The sequence below is a fragment of the Mustela lutreola genome, chromosome 12 (assembly GCF_030435805.1).
Source record: "Mustela lutreola isolate mMusLut2 chromosome 12, mMusLut2.pri, whole genome shotgun sequence".
Taxonomy (NCBI): domain Eukaryota; kingdom Metazoa; phylum Chordata; class Mammalia; order Carnivora; family Mustelidae; genus Mustela; species Mustela lutreola.
Genome location: NC_081301.1, coordinates 76,309,944 through 76,334,929, shown reverse-complemented (window position 1 = coordinate 76,334,929; position 24,986 = coordinate 76,309,944). Strand labels below are relative to the sequence as shown.

Below are 24,986 nucleotides of genomic sequence, written 5' to 3'. Positions count from 1 at the left end.
GTCCAGAAGACTACCTCAGGTGTTCTCTAGCACACTCACCCCATTTTGAGTCCCAGTCTGAGGTGGAGTTGCCTTCCGTCCAGAGACCTGTTTTAAGTGTGGGAATATGTGCCATCATGGCCCCCCCCCAAAGAAAAGCATTCCATGGAGTTCCATGATAAGCCCCCAAACATCTGTATCCTGGTACACAGTCTAGAATTCACCTCTGGTTCATAAGTTGCACGTGTTCTGGGGAAGAGCTACCATGGCTCCACTAAGGCCGTGAATATTGAAGGTGGCATACCGCCATCCTAGCCATAGTAAAGGCCGTATCTTATATATTGTCATTGTGTGTGGATGGAAGGCAGGCACCAAGATCACCTTCCCCCAAAGGGGATGCCATGCCTGACAGCCTGCAGGTATTGCTTGCATACTGAAATAACAGAGCCATGCCTTTTTGGTATAAGGCATCGGTAGGCTGTGCCAGATTCCAGTCTGCCTCAAAGTGGTGGTGCCTGGATCAGACGAGGAAGGAGGGGAGCAGGACAGAGTCCTGAGAAGGGGATGATTAGACATAAACTTCTGTTCTACCAGCAAGGTTTCTCTTTCAACTTTTCATTTCATCAAAGGTGTCTTATCCTGGAAGGTGGTAGCTGCCTTGTCAACATTCCTATCACTAACAGCTAAGTGACCCAACCAGCCCAAGAACAACACCCCATTCCCCAAAAACACTCCCATTCAGAGTTCATCCACCTGTGGGATCCTCTGAACACTGACTTTTAAGTCATAATTAAGCTAACACAGTAACAGTGAAGAAAGAACAGTGTCTTAATCATTATTTTCTGAAAGCTATACCTGTCTTTGATTCTCCTCCGATATAGAAGACTTACTGTAAAGGGTGTAAAACATTCAGGGGGAGAGGTGTGAGCTACTGTATATTTTCAGGAAGGCTAAGCCATGGGACAGGAGAAAGAGCCCATCAGAGGGAGAATGGGCTTTTGGGGCTTTCGGGGGCACATGATACATATTTCCCAAGAGGTCCAGGAGATTGGTCACCTTTTAGAAGATGAAGGAAGCAATCAGTAACGGCTGAACTGATTTGCCCAAAACCATTGCTCCCAAGACAGTACACAGAACAGACAACATGTTACTAGAGAAATATTTACTCTGTGGGCACACCACCAGGTTCTGGCTTCTTCCCCTTTATGCCTGGTTACTGTCCCCTTCCAGTATCGGCATTTGCACTTTTGACCTTTGGCTCCCATGTGAGCACACCTTGCCTTGTAGGCCGTCTGAGTGCACCTTGCCTTTTAGGTGGCCTTGGGGGCCATCTGTTGCCTATGGAGTCACGTTTGACAGATGTAGGAGTCTGATGGGTTATATTAGAGGCTAATGGCCTCAAAATTCTTTGTTCCTCCTTGCCCGCAGTTGAGGTGGCAGGGAAAGGATGATCGGGGATGGGGGCTGAATTTGCTGTTCCTGCTTTGTGTCCACGGAGAGATGTTAAGCTTCCATTGAACTCTTTGTATTTAAAGTGCTGTATGGATTCAAGGACCCTAGGGGGAAGGCCCCAAGTCAACCTCTTACTAAGCTTTTTAATGTGATCTTCCAGCATCTGTGCTGCCGTAGGTGTAACAAGGGGAAGCTCCTGGAAGTTATTCAGGGAGTCATCCTCAACCTGTGATGGTGGCAAACTTCCCTGTCTTCTTTCTTTCTGGGATTTCTTAGAAGTGAGTGATGTCTGCTCCACGGAGTGCCATGAATTATGGAGAGTTTTCATGGCATTAAGTTGTCTCTGTTCCGTAGTCTCCACAGCCACCATCGAGTTTTTCACGGATGGGCTATGTTCTTGGTCAGAACCATACCCCATATCATTCTTGGTGTTGTGTCCCTGATCCTTGTCCAGGTCATCTTTGCAGGAACTCTCCTCTAGAAGAATTTCTGGGAGCTCCACATAGACGCTTTTTGACATACTCCTTCTGATCGGACTCTTATTAGAGATTGCCGAGCGTCCACCATGGCGCTGAGACTCAGGTAGCTGTGGAAGAGTCAGTGCTAGAGACTCATAGATCCTGCGGGTTAGGCCCCTCTGGTGTAGGATGAGCCTGTCTTCAAGATGAGACTCCAGTTTTCTCCGAAGCTCTTCATTCAGAGGAAACTGCCCAGGAGGGACAGAAACTGCAGCATGAGCCTTGGTGGCCTTGTGGCTGAAACAAGGGTTAGACGCAGAAGAACAGTAGTCCTCCTGGGATCTTTGGACTATAGTGGGTAAACCCCACACACGTTTCTGTATCTTCTGCAACACGTTCGATTCCAGATGTTCCATTTCTGTTGATGGCAGACTCTCAGACTCATTTTGAGGTCTGTGGAAACAAGCTCCACAGATTTTGATGTCAGGTAGAGGACCAGATGGCAGGATTGGGAGTGGGGATTGAAGGTGGGCCTGGGGCTGGACATGAGGGAGAGGTAGGGGCTGGGTTTGAGGCAGGAGTTGAGGCGGGTTCTCAGGCAAGGATGGAGGAAGTGGATGGGGAACTCCTGGGGATTCCTGCTCTGGGGAGGCAGCAGGGAAGAAGGACCTGCTTGGAGTTTGGAGACCCCAGAAGAACTGGATGGGGGTTTGCTGTAAATGGCCCTCTTCCGAGGTGGTAGGATATGGACACTGCTCCCACAACTCCGGTAAGGGGCTGACATCTTGGGAAAGGGTATTTAGAGACACTGTCTCTGTTTGGACGCTACGGTCCACTGAATGGGCATGATGGGGTGGGACAGGAGGTGGAAAGGCAGGGGGCTGGGCTGGGAAATGGTCCATTGGGAATTTGGAATCCAAGGGAGGAAAGGGCTCTGGTGGCACAGAATCACCCGGTGGTGAGGGTGGAAAGAAATCAGCCACAGGGATCACTGGGTTAGGTGAGAAGATGGAGGCAGGTGGTGGGGAAGACTCAGACAGCGAAGCTGGTATTAGCTCTCCTGGAGGGACTGCTGAGAAGTCAGTGGAGAGAGTGAATGATGAAGAAGTCACAGAAGCTGCAGAAGCCAAGGGAGTAGAATCTTCCAGAGCCTGCAGGAACAGCAGCCGATCGATCTCCGCAGATGTGCTGTTACATATCTCACAGGAGGGGTCTGGACATAACAGTTGACGAAAGTGGATGGTATCATGATGCCGGCCGAGGGGGCTGCAGGAGACAGGAGGTAAAAAACTGCAGCCAGGACCAGAACAAGGGGAGGCGGCCATGCAGACCTGACAAGGGAGGGGCCACCTGAAGCCTGCTATCCCTTCACAATGCCCCACTTTTATGACCTGGCAGTATACTCAGTAGCATTGACCCCAATATCTGTTCCTATGGCTACCCCCACCCCATGGCTATGACAGACTGCAGTGAATCCTGCAATTGCATAAAACCTGCTCTAAGAGGCAATAGGATCAAGGGGGAAAACTGGTCACCTTCTTAAAATCGAGATCAGCTTCCGGGCCTCCTCCACTTCCCGTTGGTACCATCTGCCATCTGGGGAAACAGGAGACTGTGTTATATAGTGAAAGCAGAAACATAGGTATTAATCCAGGAGTCCCCTTATAGGACAGCCTTGGGATGTTGGACTCTGAAAGCCCCAACAATCAATAGATGAGGGCAAATGGCCAGTGATGTGAAGCTGGTTAGTAATCTAGCTTCCTGTATAAAGTACTTTCATGTAAATTATCCATGTGATGATCAGACCACCTCTATGAAGCAGAGAGGTCAGGGAAGACTCCTGAAGGTCCATGATGTCAGAGAGCTTTCACAAAGTCAGGAGACAGAAGTTCTGACTCGTCATCTCACACGGCCACCTAGTGGGAAGCACTCGTCCAGATCCATCACTGCTTCATGCTCAATAATGGTCAGGGCAGGGATCTGAGAAGGGTTTTGCCCTCTGGCTACATTTCCATGAGCCTCTCCTCTGAGGGAATGTATCTAGCAGCTCGCATCCTCAGAGTTCATGGACCGGGCCCTCATGGAGAGGACAGCAAGCATCAGCCTTGGAGAGAGCTCAGGTGGAATAGGCAGAACCTTACCTTCCAGTGTCCCTCCTTTCCTCCTCCTCTTGGCTCTGCCCTGATGCTAGGAGAAAAATGAACAATGAGGGGGGTTGGGATCCATGTCTTACTCTTCTCTCAGAAATGGAAACGTCCTTTATGCAAGAATTCTAGGACTTTAGTAGAACTTTGTGTTCCTTGCTTTTTTCAGTTTTAAAGAGGATAAAATGTTGTCAATATTTACTCCTTAGAAAACCCAGGGGACGACTTTGTCTAGGAGGTCCACACTTGGTATTCCCAATCAGAAGTCCTTTGTTCATTGAGGACATAGAAAAGGAAGCCCAACAGTCACACCTGTGCTGCCTCAGGTAGGACCCTGTAAACTAGGTCATAGCTCCGACCTCACTGTCTTCTCAGAGGCTTAGCAGTGTTCTCCTGATCAGCTCAGCATGAAGGAAGGCTTGATGGAGTGATGCTGGACATGGGAATGTGACTTGATATGGTCGAGTGCTGGGAAACTTTGTTCTCTTACACAGACCCCATCCTCTCAAAATAACCCAATCCAGGACTACAGAATCCCTGAGTTTGGGATCTTATCCAAGAACCACCACCATACCCAGATAGACTGTAGTTTCAATTAGAACCCCTAGTCCTTTCTTAACACTTACCCCTGCCAGGCCTCTTTTCCTAGAGGAGTGAATGTCTGTTCTCTTAAGACTTCCCATTTTAGGTGTTTCTCCCACTCTACCAACCTCCTTTTAAAACCTGGGATTAGGGCTCCTGGATGGCTCAGTTGGTTAAGTGTCTGCCTTGGGGTCAGGTCAGGGTTCCAGGATCTTGGGATATAGCCCCACATTGCACTCCCTGTTTTGCCCTCCCTCTGCCCCTCTACCCCACTTGTGCTCTCTTCGTCTTAAATAAAATCTAAAAAAAAAAAAAAAAAAAAAGGAATAAGATTTGGGATTAGAAATGGAAACCGTAATAAGCCATGTTGAGTTCCCCCCCTCTCCAAGGTTTTCTTACCTTTTGGGTAGTTTTGATTTTCCAATTTGGAAATGGAATCCCCACCAGGTAGCACAGGAACAGAAGGAGCAATCCCAAACCACACAGGAAGGTGAAGTTGGGATCCATCTCCCAACATGTTGAGCCAGAGCTCAGACATGGTTTGGTATCGCTATTCATAAATGAGAGAACATTCCAGTGTTGGAAATCCATAGTCTAAATCACAAGACAGCCTATACTGTGCACACGCTGAATTTATATCCTCCCCAGGCTTACATCACAGAGCACTGTCACAAAGAGTTTCTGAGGGTGAGGGAGGGGACAGTTGAACAAGGTGTGTCCAGAGCCCCTCCCCACCTACTAGCTCAGAAGACCCCTCCATCCTCCTGGTCCTTCAGGTCTGCCATCCTATTTTCCTACTCCTTTTCATCACTTATGAAACTTATGAAATTTTCTGTCGTTCCATGTATAATTCATATGTTACCTGGGTCCCTCTTCACTGTTTGAGAACTTAGCTTTGGTCTTACCAGGTCTGTGCCTTGAAAGTCTGCAAGGCTACCTGGAGTTTTTGCTTGTACCCTGGATCACATAGGTCCTCAGATCCAGCTTTCATATACAATGTGTTTGCCTGGGAAACCTGGGTGGCTCAGTCGGCTAAGTAATCGCCCTCAGCTCAGGTCATGATCTGAGGGTTCTGAGATCAAGCTCCACATCTGGCTCCTTGCTCCACGGCACGGGGAGCCTGATTCCCCCACTCCCTCTGCCTGCAGCTCCCCTGATTGTGTGCTCTCTGTCAAATAAATAAAACCTTTAAAAGAAAATGTGTTTGGCTTCCATGAGCCCAGATAGAGACCTTAACGTTCTTTCACACTCACTTAGTTCTGTACATGTTGCACAGCACATTTCAGTTTTTGTTTCATTCGGCCTTTAGTATCTTCCGTCAGAGAGGCTGACTCCATTAAACTCAATAATGCATTATTCAATAATCCCCAAACCAAAGTCAGTGTAAAATGACTGTAAATAATTAAACCTTCAAATAGTCTTGGGGGTAACTGTGTAGCACTCGTATTCCTAAAGTTAGTGAAGCTAAACTGCATAAAAGGTTTGGGGACAAGCTAACACACACACACATACACACACACACACCCTTTGACAAAACAATCCAGTATATTTCATATTGAAGAATAAAGTGTTTTCTCCTTTTATTTCAGTATTTCATAAAATATTGACCCCAGGTCTTCTTACTCTACCTAAAATACTGTGTTCTGTACATCAACACCCTAATACTTGTACAAGTTCCTTCTCAGTGAGTTGCAGCCCTGTAACAAATGCCATAGACCGGGTGGTTTAAACGACACACATATATTTTTCATAGTTCGGGAGGACGGGAATTCCAAGGTCAAGGCACAGAAAATTCAGTGTCTGTTGACACCTTCCTCATGATTCACACGCAGGTGCATCTTCTCCCTACAACCTGATGTGGCAGAAAAAGTGTGTGAGAGGTTTCTGGGGTCTCTATACTAAGGACACTAAACTCATTTATGAGGGCCCCACCCTCATGACCTAATCACCTCCCAAAGTCCCCATCTCCTAATACCATCACACTGGGATTAGGGTTTCATCATATGAATTTGGGGAGGAGCACAAACATACAGTTCATAAACTCCCCAAAGGCTGGGATAGGTTACAGGCTGCTAAGTAAGCTACTGATCCCCTCCTGTGGTGGCAGGGTGGGACCCAGGAGTGTCACAGCCTTCCTGCAGAATGTAGTCTTGCTGATTGCCCTTGTGGGCCTTGTATATCCTTTCCTAGGAGCGTCTTACAGGAAAAGCGGTTGAGAAGCTCCACCCTAGATTATCATCCCCACCTATGTTTGAAAATCAACTACCTGTGACAGGTTTTCCAGGTTCCTTTTTGTCAGGTTTAAATAATCCCACTCTTCCTCCATCTTCCTTTATCTTCACAGCAGCTGTCCTCTGAACTGTTCCTAACTTCTCACACATCTTTCTTAAACTGGGATGCCCTTTATTTGACACCCCTGGCCTAGCATTATGAACTTGGTCATCTGTGAAAGGGTAGGACAGCCTTCACCCTGGCCCAGCAGAGGCTCTTTTTGGTTCTGCAGGAACAGGTCACCTGCCTGGAAGATCAGACCTGCCCAGAGGCACCGCTTCTTCCTCATCCTGACATGCAGTCTCAGCCACATTTTCATTTAATAAATAGTTACTTTTGGAAGCCAAGAGACACAAACACCTGTTAAGTCCTGGTCTCCGTCCTTAAGGACCTCATGGTGCTGTTCTAGGGAAAAGCCCTGTGCAGGCTCAGAGTTACACAGGACCCAGGACAGGTATCCTGCCGCATTTGGGAATTGCCAGGTGATCTCTGGAACAGAGGAACAAAGTGACAGGTACTGTGGGTCACAAATGCTCGCACACACCATGCTCCTTAGAAAGGCAACTCTGCATGTCTAATCTCTGCGATTATCTGATACAGGTTAATGGCTCTTTGAGAGGATAGTCGAAGAATGGTTTTTCTCTTTTAAAAGGGCATGTGTTGGCTAGATATCCTTACGTACATTTCTGTGCCTTGAGTTAAATCTTTTCTCAGAACCTGGTAGAAGTTCCTTCAAAATTTAAAGGAACTTATTGTTTGTCTCCCTCCCATTCCCATCTTGTTTCATTGATTCTTCTCCTACCCACTTAAGCCCCCATGTTGCATCCCCACTTCCTCATATCAGGGAGATCATATGATAGTTGTCTTTCTCTGTTTGACTTATTTCGCTAAGCATGATACGCTCTAGTTCCATCCATGTTGTCGCAAATGGCAAGATTTCATTTCTTTGGATGGCTGCATAGTATTCCATTGTGTATATATACCACATCTTCTTGATCCATTCATCTGTTGATGGACATCTAGGTTCTTTCCATAGTTTGCCTATTGTGGACATTGCTGCTATAAACATTCGGGTGCACGTGCCCCTTTGGATCACTACGTTTGTATCTTTAGGGTAAATACCCAATAGTGCAATTGCTGGGTCATAGGGCAGTTCTATTTTCAGGAACAAGACCTGAAAGGTATATATATATAGAATCTCACCAAAAATAACCTCCACTGAGGTTCAGTAGGGAGGTTCACAGCACTTCTCCTCCTACACTAACAGCAAGTGTAAATGATTTGCTACCTTTTCAAGAAGTTTACTGAGAGCAACCTCACAATCACCCCATGGTGTAAGCAGCTCAGGTATTAGTGTGCCTCTATTATGAAAGAACAAAACCGAAGCTCGGAGAGGGTAAGTGACTTCTCTAGATCACTCAGCTGTAACTCGTAGAGCACTGACGATGAAATCCCCAATGTTCTCAACACCTCTATTTTAAATAATAAGTGATATCCTAAAAAGCCACCTTAGTCCTAAAATTAAAGCAGCCATGTGGATACAAATAGTATCCACTTTTTCTATTCAATGCTGACAAGTTTTTTGTTGTTGTTGTTGTTTTTTGAATGACACCTATGTTTATTTCTTCCAAGAAAAGTTTTTTTTCCCACATACCTTCTACCTTTTCACCAAAATACCTTATTGTCATCTCTACTGATTTTAAACAATAATCTCATTTTTTTGATGGTTATATGTATTTATTTCTTCTCCCCATGCTACCTAGTCATTTCATTGTTGGAACTCTTACAGCTTCATTATTTAGATTATAAACTGTTGAAATTAAGCCCTGTATCATTTCCTTACTTGACTCGCCTACATTCCCTTGCTGATGATGAATCAGTCTTGGCCCTAGACACCCAATCCTTTCCCTGCCATTTGAAGAAGTTTTGCCTATAATGACAGTTCCTTTTTTTCCCCTCTCTTATCCTGCATCCACAGTTTCACCATTGTCTCTACCCAAGGGAAGGTACTTCCTTCACCATTGTCTCTACCCAAAGGAAGGTACTCTTCAAGCCCACCCCTCTTCACATACCCTCCTTGACTTCAGACGGATGTCGGTTAAGAAAAATCCCTCCAGGGGCGCCTGGGTGGCTCAGTGGGTTAAGCCGCTGCCTTCGGCTCGGGTCGTGATCTCAGGGTCCCGGGATCGAGTCCCCCATCCGGCTCTCTGCTCAGCAAGGAGCCTGCTTCCTCCTCTCTCTCTCTCTCTCTCTCTGCCTGCCTCTCTGCCTACTTGTGATCTCTCTCTATCAAATAAATAAATAAAATCTTAAAAAAAAAAAATCCCTCCACATATCTTTGAGTTTCTGGAATTGTTTTCAAATAGAAAGTGTGGTCTTAACTGTCCCTAAGGCCCCTAGGACTCACAACTATAAAAACATCCTTTAAAGTCTGAGCAAGATAAGTTCCACCCCAAAACATTTCCAGGTGAGAAGGGGTTTAAATATGGCACAATGATTTTATTTTTCAAACCTGGCCTCGTTCTAAAAGAGGCTGAGAAACTGATCCATATTAAAGGAAACTAAAGATGCACAGGAACTGGATGTAGTAGGTCATCCTAGACTAGATCTTGGAAAGAGGTACACACACACACACACACACACACACACACACAAACACACACACAAGCGTTACTTGATAAATTGATAAAAATGGAATATGAGTGAGAGATTAGTTAAAAATTTTATGTCAATATGAAATTTACCGAAGGAGATAACTGTGGTGTTAGAGAATATTCTTTTTCTTAAGAAACACACAAGGAAATATTCAGGGAAAAAGTGCATGATTCATGACATGTATTCTCAAATACTCAAGAATGTATGCATAGTTTTCCTAGGCATATACATGTCTTCCTATAGAGAGAGAAGGGGAAGGAAGAAAGGAGAGAGAGATTGTAAACAGGTCAAAATCATAATAGGAACATCTGGATAAAGGGGATATGGCTTTACCATCTATGGCTTTACCATCTATGCAACTTTTCCACAACTGTATTTTCAAATACATTTTAAAAATGTTTTTAACCCAACCTTTTAGATTTCTGACTTTGATTCCAGAAGCTAGTGCCTCCACCATACTCTGACCCCAGATGTGTGCAATGCCAACTTTAAAACAGTTGTCTCAGGTTCTGTCCTATGCAGGAAACCTGGGATCCTCTCTGCACATTTGGAACATGCTAACATTTCAGCAAGTTTTTACAAAACTGGCAAAGAGTGCCCCCTTTCAAAAAAAAATTTAGAAATTATATGCAATATAAAAAAAAAAAACAACAAAGAACAAAAATTCTACATGTTTACTAACACAAAACCCCTAATTTCATTTTTCTCTGGTGCCACCACGTTGCTCTTCTCCTGGGTTTTGCAGTGTGAATTGATTTGCCAGCACTTTGTTTGCTCTGGGAGTCAGTTTCCACTCCTCCACCAGATTTCCATTTTCCAAAAATGTGTTGACAGCTTTTGTTCTTTATGCTCCCCTTCTTGTCATCCTTAAGCACTTATTTTTAAATCCTTTACTTGTTTTAACAGCCTTACTGAAATACAGTTCACATACCATACAATTTACCCATTAACACGTATAATTCCTTGATTTTCAGTACAGGCATCACCACAGTCAATTTTAAAACATTGTCATGACTTAAGAGAAACAAATCTGCAACCTTTTGCTATCATTCTCCTTTCTCTCCTCCCTCAAGCTCTAAGATGACTCTATTTTCTGTGTTGTAGATTTTACTATTCTGGACACCTCATGTGAATAGAGTCATATGTGACCATTAGTGAATGGCTTCTTTCATTTAACATGTTTTCAAGGTTCATCCCTGTAGTGGCACGGCTTGGTCTTTTTTATTCCCCAAAATATTGTATCATAGGAATATGTTATCTTTAATTCACCCATTTCTCAGTTGATGGATGTTTGAATTGTTTCCATCTTTTGACCTTATAAATAAGATAGCTATAAACATTTGTTTACAAGTTTTTGTGTAGACCCATGTTTTCATTTCTGGGGAGTATATACCGAGAAGTGGAATTGCTGGGTCTTATGTTAACTCTATGTTGAACTTTTTGATCAACTGCCACACTGTTTCCAAATTGGCTGCACCGTTTTTCATTCCCACCGACATTGCATGGGGGTTCTAATTTCTCCACATTCCCACCAACATTTGTGTTCTTTTTGATTTTAGCCAGCGTTGTAGGTGTGAAGTTTTGGTAAATATTGATTTTGATTTGCAATTTCCTGATGGTTAATGATATTGAGCCGTTTTCATCTAATCTTTAACTCTTAATGGAATTTTGGAAAGAGGGGAGTGTTTGGTCTATTTCATTTAAGGTGATACACAGTAGCTTATTTAAACAGTAACATGACAAGTTTTTCTTTTAAATATTTGAAAGCACACAATGTCAAGCCTTTAACAACATATAAAGTGTTCTTCTATGCTTTTTACATATTACAGTTACCGAGTGATTAAGGGACAGTGAAATTCTGCCCTTAATTTGCTCTGTAAGATTACTTCTTCTGTGGGGTTGAGGAATTCACTCAGATGGCTCCTCAGCGTTTACTATAAGGCAGAGCAGACTGATTGCCAAAGCCTCTAAAGCCCAGGGCCTTTTTAACACTAAGTTCCATGCATCTGTTGTGAATAAGTGTGTAGCACAGGTGATAAATATCAAAGAAATTTGAGGGCTTCGACGTGGACGCATAGCATATGTCTCAGAGATGGAAGGCAAGGTGGTTTTTTTTTTTAATTTTTTATTTTTTATAAACATGTATTTTTATCCCCAGGGTTACAGGTCTGTGAATCAGCACTCACCAAAGCATATACCCTCGCCAATGTCCATAACCCCACCGCCCCTTCTCCCAACCCCCCTCCCCCCAGCAGCCCTCAGTTTGTTTTGTAAGATTAAGAGTCACTTATGGTTTGTCTCCCTCCCAATCCCATCTTGTTTCATTGATTCTTCTCCTACCCATTTAAGCCCCCATGTTGCATCACCACTTCCTCATATCAGGGAGATCATATGATAGTTGTCTTTCTCTGTTTGACTTATTTCGCTAAGCATGATACGCTCTAGTTCCATCCATGTTGTCGCAAATGGCAAGATTTCATTTCTTTGGATGGCTGCATAGTATTCCATTGTGTATATATACCACATCTTCTTGATCCATTCATCTGTTGATGGACATCTAGGTTCTTTCCATAGTTTGCCTATTGTGGACATTGCTGCTATAAACATTCGGGTGCACGTGCCCCTTTGGATCACTACGTTTGTATCCTTAGGGTAAATACCCAGTAGTGCAATTGCTGGGTCATAGGGCAGTTCTATTTTCAACATTCTGAGGAACCTCCATGCTGTTTTCCAGAGTGGCTGCACCAGCTTGCATTCCTACCAACAGTGTAGGAGGGTTCCCCTTTCTCCGCATGCTCGCCAGCATCTGTCATTTCCTGACTTGTTGATTTTAGTCATTCTGACTGGTGTGAGGTGATATCACATTGTGGTTTTGATTTGCATTTCCCTGATGCCGAGTGAGATGGAGCACTTTTTCATGTGTCTGTTGGCCATCTGGATGTCTTCTTTGCAGAAATGTCTGTTCATGTCCTCTGCCCATTTCTTGATTGGATTATGTGTTCTTTGGGTGTTGAGTTTGCTATGTTCTCTATAGATTTTGGACACTAGTCCTTTATGTGATATGTCATTTGCAAATATCTTCTCCCATTCTGTCGGTTGTCTTTTGATTTTGTTAACTGTTTCCTTTGCTGTGCAAAAGCTTTTGATCTTGATGAAATCCCAATAGTTCATTTTTGCCCTTGCTTCCCTAGGCAAGGTGTTTTAAAGGGGCTTTTGCACTTTAGTCACAGTGTATCACACCCGCCCAATGATAACAGTACAAATTGGGTGGCAGATATGTGCGAAGTCATGTTGTTATATGTGCTCTTGGACATGTTTCTGTAGTAAAAGCCATTAAAAGAAAAAAATAGATGTAGTAAAACCATAAATAAAAAACAAAGATGTTGGGTGCCTCAAAGGGAGAGGGAGGAGGGGTCAGAAGGAGACCTGGCAAGGGTGGATCAGTCCATCAAGACCAGAAGTTAGCTCTCTGAATAAAGACATCTCAGAAAGTATATTTCCTTTGAGATTGGGAAGGAAACCTCTTTCCGTATAACAGGAAGGAAGAGGAAAAAGAAGAATGGGGAGACTTTTTTGAAAGGATTTGGGTTTGCTTTGTTTTGTGAGAGGCTCGATCACTACTTTCTTGCTCTTCTGTGAGCTCTGATCCAGCACATCCGCTGGGCAAGTGAAGATGGCCTAAGTTTGAGGAAAGTAAAGGAAATTTGAAATAGATCTGAGGGCCACCTGGGTGTCTCAGTCGGTTAAGAATCTGCCTTCGATTCCGGTGATGACCCGGGTGTCCTGGAATTGAGTCCTGATCCTGCTTGGTAGGAAGCCTGCTTCTCCCTCTACCTCTGTCACTCCCTCTGATTGTGCCCCTGCTCTCTGTCAAATAAAATAAATTAGATCTGAGTACACTGAGGAGAGAATGTACTAAGGAAATAGTGACCTAACTCCATTTATTTTGTTCAAGTTAATAAGTCTTGGATAAATATATGTGGAATGAATGAATGATTTCCAGGTAGTGCTGGGGCTGAATTTCATGTGGCATCAGTCGACTCTGTTGTGAGTAGACTCAGTTTTGACATGGGAGATTTAATCCAACAATAATCAGTTACATATAGAAAGGCATTTCTAAATACGGCAGATAGACAAGATTTTGCCACACAGGAAGGACTGAAGGGGATTAGATGGGGTCATTCACTTGTACTAGAGCCTGTTTTGTTTTGTTTTGTTTTGTTTTTTAACTGAAGAATGGCTGATGCAATATCACATTAGTGTCAGGTATGCAACTCTATGCTCTGCTGTGCTCATCACAACTGTGGCTACCACATGTCACCAGATTACGCTGTTACAGTACATTGGACTCTGTCTCCTTTGCTGGACTGGTGCTTTTGAAAGACCCTCGATCCGCACCCAAGAAGCAGACACCAAGCCTCCACTGGATGCAAATTGCAAGAGGTTTATTGGTTACACAGGCACCTGCGGACGCATCAGCCTTTGTGGGCTGAGCGCGCCGGACTAAGTTGGGGAGCAGATTATATAGGGCAAGGTTGGGGTGGCGGGAAGCGAGCTTACAGAAGCAGATGCTTGGTTACAGGGATCTGATTGGTTAACTTAAATCAAGCATTGTCAGGCGCTGGGTTTAAGGCAAGGACACAACGGTTTGTTCTGGTGGGCCTTGGCTCAGCACTCTGGAAAGTCCCAGGTACACTCTATTCCTCATTTGTCTTTTCTCTTGATAGACTGGGTGATCACAGACAATAGACATCCTGGTATGTGTTGCCATCCGGCTATGGGAACAATCAAGCCTTCAGCAAGGGGATAGGGGGTGCTTTGGGGACATCAGGTTACTTAAACAAGCCTTTAGCAAGGGGAGAGGGCTCTTTCATTTCCCCCTTTTTCTTTATCATGGATAGAATCTTATATCCATTTGCTTTGTTTATGAAGTAAGTCAGTTTGAGATCCGGTCTGTTTAATTAGTTGATATTGCTGTGTCAGTACCATTGTCCGGATTACTGACAAGGGATCTTTTACAAACTGTAAGAGTTTATTTAAGATACAAGGGCCGATTGAAAATTGGGCTATTGATAAGGTAATTTCTTTGTTGTAATCTCAAGGACATTTGCAAACCAAGGGAGGCTCCTGTCTTGCAGGATTGTGATCTCAGCAAGTCAACTATTTATCATTTTATGGCAATCAGGGGTGCCTGAGGAATGCTACACATATGGAGGGGAGCGGGTGAAGGGGGGATGCAAGGCGCCAGCTTTTAAAGACCCTTAAATTTTTAAGGTGGTTGAAGGTGGAAGGTCTCATCTTCTATAACTTCTTCGTGCTGAATAGGGGCGTAGAGCTGTCCCTACCTACTGGGGTTAATATTGATCAGGGTAGGAATGTATAAGGGAGTTTCGAAAGGTGGAGGCAGTTGAATCCAGCGCTGACAGTAAAGAGGTGTCCTCGTGCGCGACAAGGATCGTCTGTCGTGGTGTAGTCATTGTAGCAATGGAGTCTCGGCACCAAGTAGAGAAACATGGAACAAAGCAACATATTAAGGTTAATGAGGCGATAAGAATGAGAAGCCCGAAAAGGAGATTCGGCCATAGTCCTCCTTTAAACCAGGAACTTAACCATTTACTGAGAGAGAGAGGAGGATCTTGTAGGCCTTAATTTGGGTATTCATAACTTTTATTAGTCCTGTGACATTTTTGTGATAGTCTGGAATGTACACACAATGTTCTGTCTTGATAATTGCACATGTGCTACCCTGGGCTGCTGTCAGGACATCTAAAGCCATCCTATTTTGTAGGACTGCCTTGCGTATCTGTGACACTTCGGTATTAAGCTGGGAGATGCTATTTAGTGAATCATTGAGTGTCTTTGTAGTATATTTATTAAGGACTTCTACATGCCACATGACATCCCCTAGTCCCGCAGATGGAACAAAAATACCATTTAAAAACAGATCGTGTTCATCTTTGTTTTAAGTTGGTGAGATTAGCAGGAGTTGTAATGGTTTTAGTAATGCACCCATGATTCCAGGAAAATCCCCTTTCCTTCCAAATAGCTCTATGGGCATGTGGTACCAGGAAGGCATATTTGGAGTCAGTATAAATGTTAATTCTTAGGCTTTGGCAATTGCAAAGTGCTAGTGAGCACTATGGCACATCTAACTTTTTTTCTTCTTTCTATGAAAACTATTTTCATCAGAAAACCAACTGTCATTCGTAATTTTAACAGGGGCATCTTAAACCTGGCCTTATAGAATAAACTAGATTAATAATCTCTGAACATTTTTGCTCTATAGAGAAAGAAGTACAGTGGTCAGGTTCAGGCATACAGGTAACTAGGTTTAAAGTTTGACAAATTTTAAGTTTTATTTCTGGCATCTCTGTTAGTGTAGCCCAGTATTTAATAAGTCGGCCTCCATCATCCATTGGTGGCCTTTGGCTACTAAGACAAATCTGGACCTGATGTGACATTATTACAGTTAGGGACTGTCCCATAGTGAGCTTTGAGGCTTTTTTTATGAGGGCTGTTTTAGGTTTTGCTAAAGCATCTGTTTGTAATTGCACCTCAAAGGAGGTGGCCTCTAGATAAATATGACTAAGGGATGAAACCATTAAGAAGACCTTTGAGTGGTCCAACCTTAACAATATCCTGATTACAGAGGATCACTGTCAAGTGGGAGAAGAGTGCGGTATGCTGGCTTTTAGGCAATTTCATTATTCCAGTTGTTTAATCATGTGCCGTGGGGTCTGCTAATATCCCCACAAAATAATAAGATTGACTAAAGAAGCTATTGTACAACTTCTCTGAAGTTTACCTCAAATTGTATAGCTTAGGTAAACAAACATTTAAAGACAATCAAATCTAGAATTTAACATCCATAAAGGTGTGTTATTAAAACAGAATTTTTCTCTCTAAAATAACCCTCATTTACAGAGATAGCCAAATCAGGACTAATTCACTTGTGAAACAAGTTTAGTTTTAACAAAGTTGGCCTACTATTTACATAAGCTCAGCAAGAACAATGAGTGTGATCAATAGATCTTTTAGCATCTGCTTTGCTGGAACTTTTAATAAGGAATCTCTAGGTTGAACTTTTAGTAGCCTCTCCGGGCCAGAAGCCAAGCCCTATACTTGCCATCAGGCATGCCTGCAATACCTGTCAATTTGGGCGAATTCCTCCGTGGGCGAATTCCTCTTCTGAGATCGCACCTACCAAGGAGTGACATTCTTTACTCACCTGGTGAGGTTGCTGGGAACTCTGTAAGCAAGATATCAGGCCAACAGTCCCAAGGGGCTTTATGGCTCCAGGTTTTATAAAGTCAACCTTAGTTCCTTTAAACTGTCTGGTCATATCCGAGTCTTTTCAAATATGACATTCCAGTCAAAGCCTTGGTAAAATAACCCGTGTTTCCAATTCTTTCCTGTTACAAGGAGAACAGATTCTTATTGGACTTATGCAAATGACTGATTGCCATGGAAGAATGCTTACTTATTGAGACCTTTTGGTTTCAGAGGGTTCAGATAGAGAGAAAAGCTTGAATGCTTTGAGCTCTTTTATAAATGAGCACTTTTACATCTCTGTAAGTTACAGATAACTAGGAGGAAGTATCCCTAGTCTGGAAGAGCAAACATCAGAGACAACCAGCAATGTTTAAAGTAAGACAAAACATTAAGAGATATAACATTATAATTTTTTTTTTTTTTTAGTTCATTTAGTCCCATGTTACTAAATCTAGTGAATGTGGCTTTAGTCTGTTTTGGAAATTCTTACCCATTTCAGTTTTAGGATTTTTAAGTAGATCAAAAATCTCTATTTGTCCTGAAAGTCCTTTATAGGAATCTCCTTGAAGATAAAACTCATTTTCAAGAGAATTAAAACAATTATAAATGATAAAAACCCAGTATGGATATGGTTAAAGCTAAAGAGACACGGGAGTTTACAATTTAGCTGCAAGGAAATCAGGTTATTTTTGTGATATATAACATTTCCATAATTACAGTATCAAGCGGTGATCTCTCAAAACATTAAAACTTTAGGAAGTGCGTAGAATCTCTAGAATAATTATAGTATTTTCCCAAATGTAATCCAAGGTTTATCATTGGTTCAGTAGTATTTTATGAGCAACTTCGTATATCAAGGAAAAGCCTGAGTTAAAGAGATTTTACAATTTAAATCTTGTCAACATTTGCTAAGATCTTAGAAAGTTTTGAAGCACATGCCTAAATATAATAGGGATTGAACACCTGATAAAACAAAACATAGAAACTGGTTTTTCTGGGCAGGCAAAGAGAAAATCATTTACATTCTCGTAACAGGAGATCAATTAATCTAAGAAAACTTTGTCCTTTGAACAGAGAATTTCAGTCTTGTATTAATGTAATGTACCTTTAAAACCCATTCATTTTAATTTTAGTCCATTCTTGACCATCTACAACTTTTCTTTGCATTCAGGTTTTGTCCCAAGCCATTTCCTTTTAAACAATTATCTCATTTAGGATAAAATTACCTTTAACAAAATGTATTCCCATTTTTTAAAAATTTTTCTTATATATTTCCTATTTTCCTACATACAGAGTTTTCCTTATTTTTATTAGTCTCAGTTATATTAAGCAGAACTTTGTATTCTTAGAAACACCTTTAGTTATTAACCAATTGTGAACTGTTACAACAGGATTCTTCAGGTGGCAAATTTATGAATCAGTTAAGTGGCAAACAAGTTTACCAACAGATTTAAATACTCTTAGTTTCTTTGCAGTAAGAAGTCAAAAGCACAAACCTATATCCAGTAATTAATGACCTAGCATTTTATCCTGTTTGGTTAAGACCTAGATGTCCACAATTTAATTCCATTTGTCATCCAAGCGGAACTTTAAAGTTTTCAGATTATCAAAGACTTTGAAAGCTACTTCAGCAATTACCCTTTAGAACTTTGAGACAGACAATTAACCATCAGTTTAGTCATTTCTTTGCTAACAAATTTTAATAAATAACGTGAGTTTATTTGACTTTCAGTAAACTTTGAGGTTTCACATTTACTGCTGATAACTTAAAAGACAGGTCTTATTTTAATTAAATCAACAAACTTGACTTAGTTCCAACATTGATTTACGTTCCATCTGGACCCACTCCACTTTGAATGTTTACCTGAGACATGGTTGGGAAGATCTGGAGTGAGGGGGTGTTAGGTCCAGGGGGTGCTCTTCTTGCTCCTTGACAGTGAAGAGAGAAGGAGCTGTGGTGCATGATCTAGAGGCCAGTCATGCAGGCTGCACACACATTGGTACAGAAATAGGAGAAGAGGGAAACAGAAGAAACAAAGTGCTGCCAGGAGGCAGAGAAAGGATTCCCAGTTTTGGAGCTCCTAAGCCCCAACAGAGGAGCAGATGCCATGCTTTCCCATTAGCCAGGGGGGAGGGGTTAGGCAGTCTAAGTCAGGCCAGAGAACACAGGGAAACCTCCCCGAAACAAAGAATTTCAGCAGCTGCTTGGGAATATTCCCTATAGTCTCTGTCTCGAGTCAGACCAACCCCAGTTGGCTCCAGTTATAGCCATCAACACAGGAAGTGAGTAAGGGAGAAGCTCCCACATCTATTAGGAGAAGCAGAGAGAAATAAAGTCAGAGTCCCCTTTGCTAGGGATGGCCCAGCAACCTGGGATTACTAAAAGAAGGCTTATTTACATAATTATCATCCAATATGTCAGGAGGAAATTTACTAGCTGACTCATCGAATCTGGTTTTAGCTCTTAATACCTATCTCTTATATTCCCTCCCAATATGTACGATGTTGCAGACAGGGGGAGGAGGACCTTTCAGATGCTGTCCTGCTCGCGTCCCTCGCGGGAACTTAGGAGCGTCTTAGCTAAGGTCTATCCGTATAAACCCCGGACCAGGCTACTCCATGGAGTAGATGACCATTATGCCGTATGACGCTCCGCGAGACTCAGGGTGCAGCCCAGTCAGACTCCGTAGCCGAAGGCGGTGGAGCCACACAAACACATTCACACAATCAGGCATTCCTCAGATTCAAACAGGTTAGACACCCTCCCTTTAAACAAAATGTAACCTTTATGACCAGTGTAAGGAACATATAACCACATTTAAAGACATTAATAGGACAATTTAGACATTAGACATAGGAGACAAAAACAGCTAACTGATTCAGACGGTCAGGAGGATCCTTCCTGACTCACAGACGGTTAGGAGGAGCACAGAGGCTCCTTCCTGACTCACAGACGGTCAGGAGGAGCACAGAGGTTTCCTCCTAACTCACAGACCCCCGAGGCGTCCCCCCGGGGTGGCAGGGGAGAAGTCCAAGTTCGTCAACTCCTTCTCCAGCTGCCCATAAACACAGATCAACTACGTAGTTGCTGAAAGGTTGTGGCGCAAGAACATAAAAACAGACAAACAGAGAGACAGAGACACAGATGCTGGCCAGCTTACCTCCCGGTGGGGATTGGCCAGGGTCTTGGGTAGGATTCCAAGAGATCTCGGTGGGACCTCCAAATGAAAGACCCTCGATCCCCACCCAAGAAGCAGACACCAAGCCTCCGCTGGATGCAAATTGCAAGAGGTTTATTGGTTACACAGGCACCTGCGGACGCATCAGCCTTTGTGGGCTGAGCGCGCCGGACTAAGTTGGGGAGCAGATTATATAGGGCAAGGTTGGGGTGGCGGGAAGCGAGCTTACAGAAGCAGATGCTTGGTTACAGGGATCTGATTGGTTAACTTAAATCAAGCATTGTCAGGCGCTGGGTTTAAGGCAAGGACACAACGGTTTGTTCTGGTGGGCCTTGGCTCAGCACTCTGGAAAGTCCCAGGTACACTCTATTCCTCATTTGTCTTTTCTCTTGACAGACTGGGTGATCACAGACAATAGACATCCTGGTATGTGTTGCCATCCGGCTATGGGAACAATCAAGCCTTCAGCAAGGGGATAGGGGGTGCTTTGGGGACATCAGGTTACTTAAACAAGCCTTTAGCAAGGGGAGAGGGCTCTTTCACTTTTTACATGTTGGTTACCTAACAATCCATCAGTGAGGAAAGGAAGAACAAGGCCTTGCGGGATAGGCAAGAAGTGGAAAGTGGATGAGGTAGAGTAGAAAAATTAACAGGGACATAGAAGCTGGAAGGACAGGGGCATGAGGCAGAGGGACAGAATGTCAAACTATAGGATTCTGATTCCAGAAGTATTCCCAGTAATGAGCTCTACAGGGTTGCAAGAAGTGCACTGGATTGGCCATAATGGACTCTAAAATGAGATTATGTAGGAACCGGCAGGCTGCGTTACTGGCTGGTCTGTCCGCATAGATTTAGAGCCTCCTGCACCCTCTCCTCACCTCTCCAGGTTTCTTGGCCGGGGCCCCATCCCACCTATTGTCCCCCTCAGGGCCTCCACCGCATCAAATCTGCATTCTTTCTGAGACCCCAACATTCAGATAGTGTAGGGTCAACGATAACCTGGACAAGAAGCTACAAGTGTGGTAAGTGAGCGAGGTCATGGACACCTGGTTTTTTGTTTTAGCACTGAGCATCCTGAGACTGTCCAGAAGATTACCTCGGATGTTCTCTAGCACACTCACCCCATTTTGAGTCCCAGTCTGAGGTGGGGTTGCCTTCCCTCCAGAGCCCTGTTTTAAGTGTGGGAATGTGTGCCGTCATGGCCCCCCTCACCTCCCCCCCAAAAAAGCATTCCATGGAGTTCCATGATAAGCCCCCAAATATCTGTATCCTGGCACACAATCTAGAACTCACCTCTGGTTCTTAAGTTGCACTTGTTCTGGGGAAGAGCTACCGTGGCTCTACTAAGGCCGTGAATATTGAAGGTGGCATACTGCCATCCTAGCCATAGTAAAGGCTGTATCTTATATATTGTCATCAAGTGTGGATATAAGGCAGGCACCAAGATCACCTTCCCCCAAAGGGGATGCCGTGCCTGACAGCCTGCAGGTATTGCTTGCATACTCAAGGAACAGAGCCATGCCTTTTTGGTATAAGGCATCGGTAGGCTGTGCCAGATTCCAGTCTGCCTCAAAGTGGTGGTGCCTGGATCAGACTGAGGAAGGAGGGGAGCGGGACAGGGTCCTGAGAAGGGGATGAGTAGACATAAACTTTTGTTCTACCTCTTTCACTTTTTCATTTCTTCAAAGGTGTCTTATCCTGGAAGGTGGTAGCTGCCTTGTCAACATTCCTACCACTAACAGCTAAGTGATGCTTTTGTTCTGCAAAAAAACATCCTCAGTCCAGCAGCCTGAAGAAACACCCAGGGAGGGGAAGCACTTCCAGTAGGAAAGCTCAATGTCAAGTTTAACCTGACTTAAAGGACAGATTCTTCAGCAGCATCTAGGGTATTCTTTGATGCTACCCCAACCAGCCCAAGATCAACCCGAACAACACTCCGCCCCCCAAAAACACTCCCATTCAGAGTTCACTCACTTGTGGGAACCTCTGATCACTGACTTCTAAATAATGATTAAGCTATTGTAACACAATAACTGTGAAGAAACAACAGTGGCTTAATCATTATTTTCTGAAAACTATTTCTGTCTTTAATCTTCCTCAGATATAGAAGACTTGCTGAGGGTGTAAAACATCCAATGAGGGGAGAGGTGTGAGCTACTATACGTTTTCAGTAAGGCTAAGCCATGGGACAGGCTTCATCAGAGAGGGAATGGGCTTTTGGGGGCTTTTGGGGGCACATGATACATATTTCTCAAGAGGTCCAGGAGATTGGTCACCTTTTAGAAGCTGAAGGAAGCAATCAGTAATAGCTGAACTGATTTACCCAAACCCATGCTCCCAAGACAGTACACAGAACAGACAACATGTTATTAGAGAAATATTTATTCCTCACAAGCCATTATTTTGGGGTAGGAAATCCCCCCCCCCCCCAAAAAAAAAAAAACCCTCTCACTGGAAATTCTGGAGAAGGGTTTTCTGTCTAAATAAATAGTAGACACACATCTCTGCACACAGTGCCTTCAGGAATCTTGAGAGTAGCTGGAGGCCACTGCATAGCTTGATGCCCACAAATGGCCTTTGGGTGGGGTGCAGGCTCCCTGAGGGGAATGGAGAGGGGATACCTCTGATGTGGTAGCTGCTCCTTAAATGCCACAACTTTCTGGGGCTGTGTGTCCTTGTTTCTGAGCTGTCTGTTACTTCCAGGAAGGCCTTGGCCAGCAGAGACAGCTTTTTCCTTACAAGATATGGTATTTGCCTCCTTTCAGGCAGGAAGCCTGGAGTTGAAAGGAAACCCTGGGACAGGCTGTGCCTGGGCCTGCACTTGTGCTTTCTGCTGAGTTTTTCCAAACTTGGTTGGGGAGGGAATGGGCTGCTGAGGGCAGGTGCTGCCTATTGCATGCCAACGCCCCATTTTCTCCTCTTGGAACTTCCCAACAGCTGTCATGATTTTCTGAGCTTCAGGTATCCCAGTAAAGGTAGCTCTACCATTAAACAGGCCTCTGCTTTCCACAGATAGGGGACTATGCTTCTCCTGGGAGTTTCCTTGACTTTTGCATTTTATCCCAAGAGTAAGTCATTGCAAAAAATCCTTCATTTTTTTTTACTGAAAATAGAAGGAGCCTGACCCTTCCGGGAAAGGCTTTCAGGAGGCAGCTGACCCTTCTGTGATAGGGTCTGGGAAGGCTGGATTCCCCAGCTTTACCTTCCATACCTGTGTCCTGAGTAGGGAACCTATTCTTTGATGCCACATCTTCAGTAGGGAACCTGTTCATTCTCGGTTGGGATGTTCCCAGTCCTGCATCCCCTCCACCATGCTCTTGTGCCTTGGGACCAGAGGCCTCATGGTCTATGCAGCAGGTGGGGGATTCTTATTCTGGCACTTTCTTAAGACATGGTTAGGCACCCAGGGCTCCTGCTATTGTTCCACAGTAATTCCTGTGTCCTCTGGATGGACATGCAGCACCTGGGAAGCTCTCGTGCCCCTGGGGGAGACACCCTGGGCAGGAGTCAGTGAGGCCCTCTAAGTCAAAGAATCTGATGCAGGGGGTAGGCCAGTGCATTGGGCTTTGACCCAGCTATGCTCCCTCTTCTCCAGCATAAGCTTTAACTCAGGCAAGAGTTGTTCTTTGAGATTCAATGATTCAGGATCCTGCGGAACTGGTAAGTTTGATGGGATAGTGGTTTTGACTTGATGCTCATTCTGCTTTATAATATGAGGCCTTACTGTCTTGCTGGTTGTCAAAATTCTAGATTGTGGTTGACCTGCATCAAGTTCCTTGGCCCTGGATATCTTCCTGGACACAGTGGGCATAACAACAGGTTCTGGATTCCTCATCTCTTCCTTGTTGCCCTCCTCTTCTACCACTGGAATTTGCACTTTTATCCTTTGGCTCACGTCTGGCCCCAGCTTACAGGTGGCTTTGAGGACTGTCCGTTGCTAATGGTGACATGTGAGACAGGTGTAAGAGTCTGTCTGCCATCCTTAGTTTTCCGGACATCCTCTGCAAACTGATGTTTGATAATAGAGAGTGATTCCCTCAGAATTCTCTGTTCTTCTTTGCCCACAGTTGAGATGGCAGGGCGAGGACCATCCGGAATGGGGGCTGAATTTGCTGTTCCTGCTTTGTCTCCATGGGGAGATTTCAAGCTTCCTCTATAGGAGATGAAGCCCTCAGCTTTAGAATTTGCTGCAGGAATGGGGTTGGTTGAACAGGAAAAGCTTCAAGGGAATGTGGCCTTTCTCAATTTAAAGATCTCTATGGATTCAAGAACCCTGGAGGGAAGGCCCCATAGCATCCTCCAATGAAATCTTTTAATATGGGCTTCCAGCATCTGTTCTGCACTAGATTCAACAAAGGGAAGCTCCTGGAAGGTATTCAGGGAGTAGTCCTCAACCTCTGACAGTGGCAAGTTTTCTCTGTTTTACTTCAGCCTGGGATTTCTCAGAAAAGAAGTGATCTTTGCTTCATTGTATGCCATGAATTAAGCACAGTCCCAGACAACTGACCCTCAGTGATTTCCACAGACCTTTTGCACAAATGTATTTTCAGGACATTTTCAAGTTGTCTCTGATCTATGGTCTCCACAGACACCATGGAGTTTTTCTCTGATGGGCTCCTCAGTTTTTTCTCAGAATCATACCCCATATCATTATCTAAAGAGCTCTTTGGGTCACTCAACAGATTTTTTGGGCCATTCTCTGGGTTGTGTCCCTGATCCTTCTCCAGGTAATCATTGTTCTTCTCCACGTCATCACTGTACTTCTCCAGGTCATTGTTATGCTTCTCCATGTCACCTTTGTACTTTTCCAGGTCATTGTTACCTAGCTGAAGCATTTCTGAGTCCTCCTCATAAATACTTTCATAGTCACTCAATTTTCTTTGTTTCTTAGAGATCCATGAGCGTCCACGGTAACGCTGTGACTCAGGTAGCTGTGGAAGAGTACTTGGACGCATCGGCATTGTTAGAGACTCAATGATCCTGTGGGGCAGGTC

The 24,986-nt window shown here is 43.9% G+C and overlaps 1 protein-coding gene and 1 long non-coding RNA gene across 2 annotated transcripts in view; one reads left to right on the top strand and one right to left on the bottom strand.

Moving 5' to 3' along the window:
• Positions 1 to 24,986, top strand: part of LOC131813102 (uncharacterized) — a 56,337-nt gene that overhangs the window by 16,382 nt on the left and 14,969 nt on the right. The window lies entirely within an intron of this gene.
• Positions 1,004 to 5,231, bottom strand: LOC131813099 (spermatogenesis-associated protein 31D1-like). Its single transcript, XM_059143273.1, has 4 exons — positions 5,015 to 5,231; positions 4,031 to 4,076; positions 3,425 to 3,485; positions 1,004 to 3,155 (listed from the first exon to the last, which is right to left on the bottom strand). The coding sequence occupies exons 1-4, from the start codon at positions 5,204 to 5,206 to the stop codon at positions 1,193 to 1,195; spliced, it is 2,262 nt and encodes a 753-aa protein (XP_058999256.1). The 5' UTR covers positions 5,207 to 5,231; the 3' UTR covers positions 1,004 to 1,192.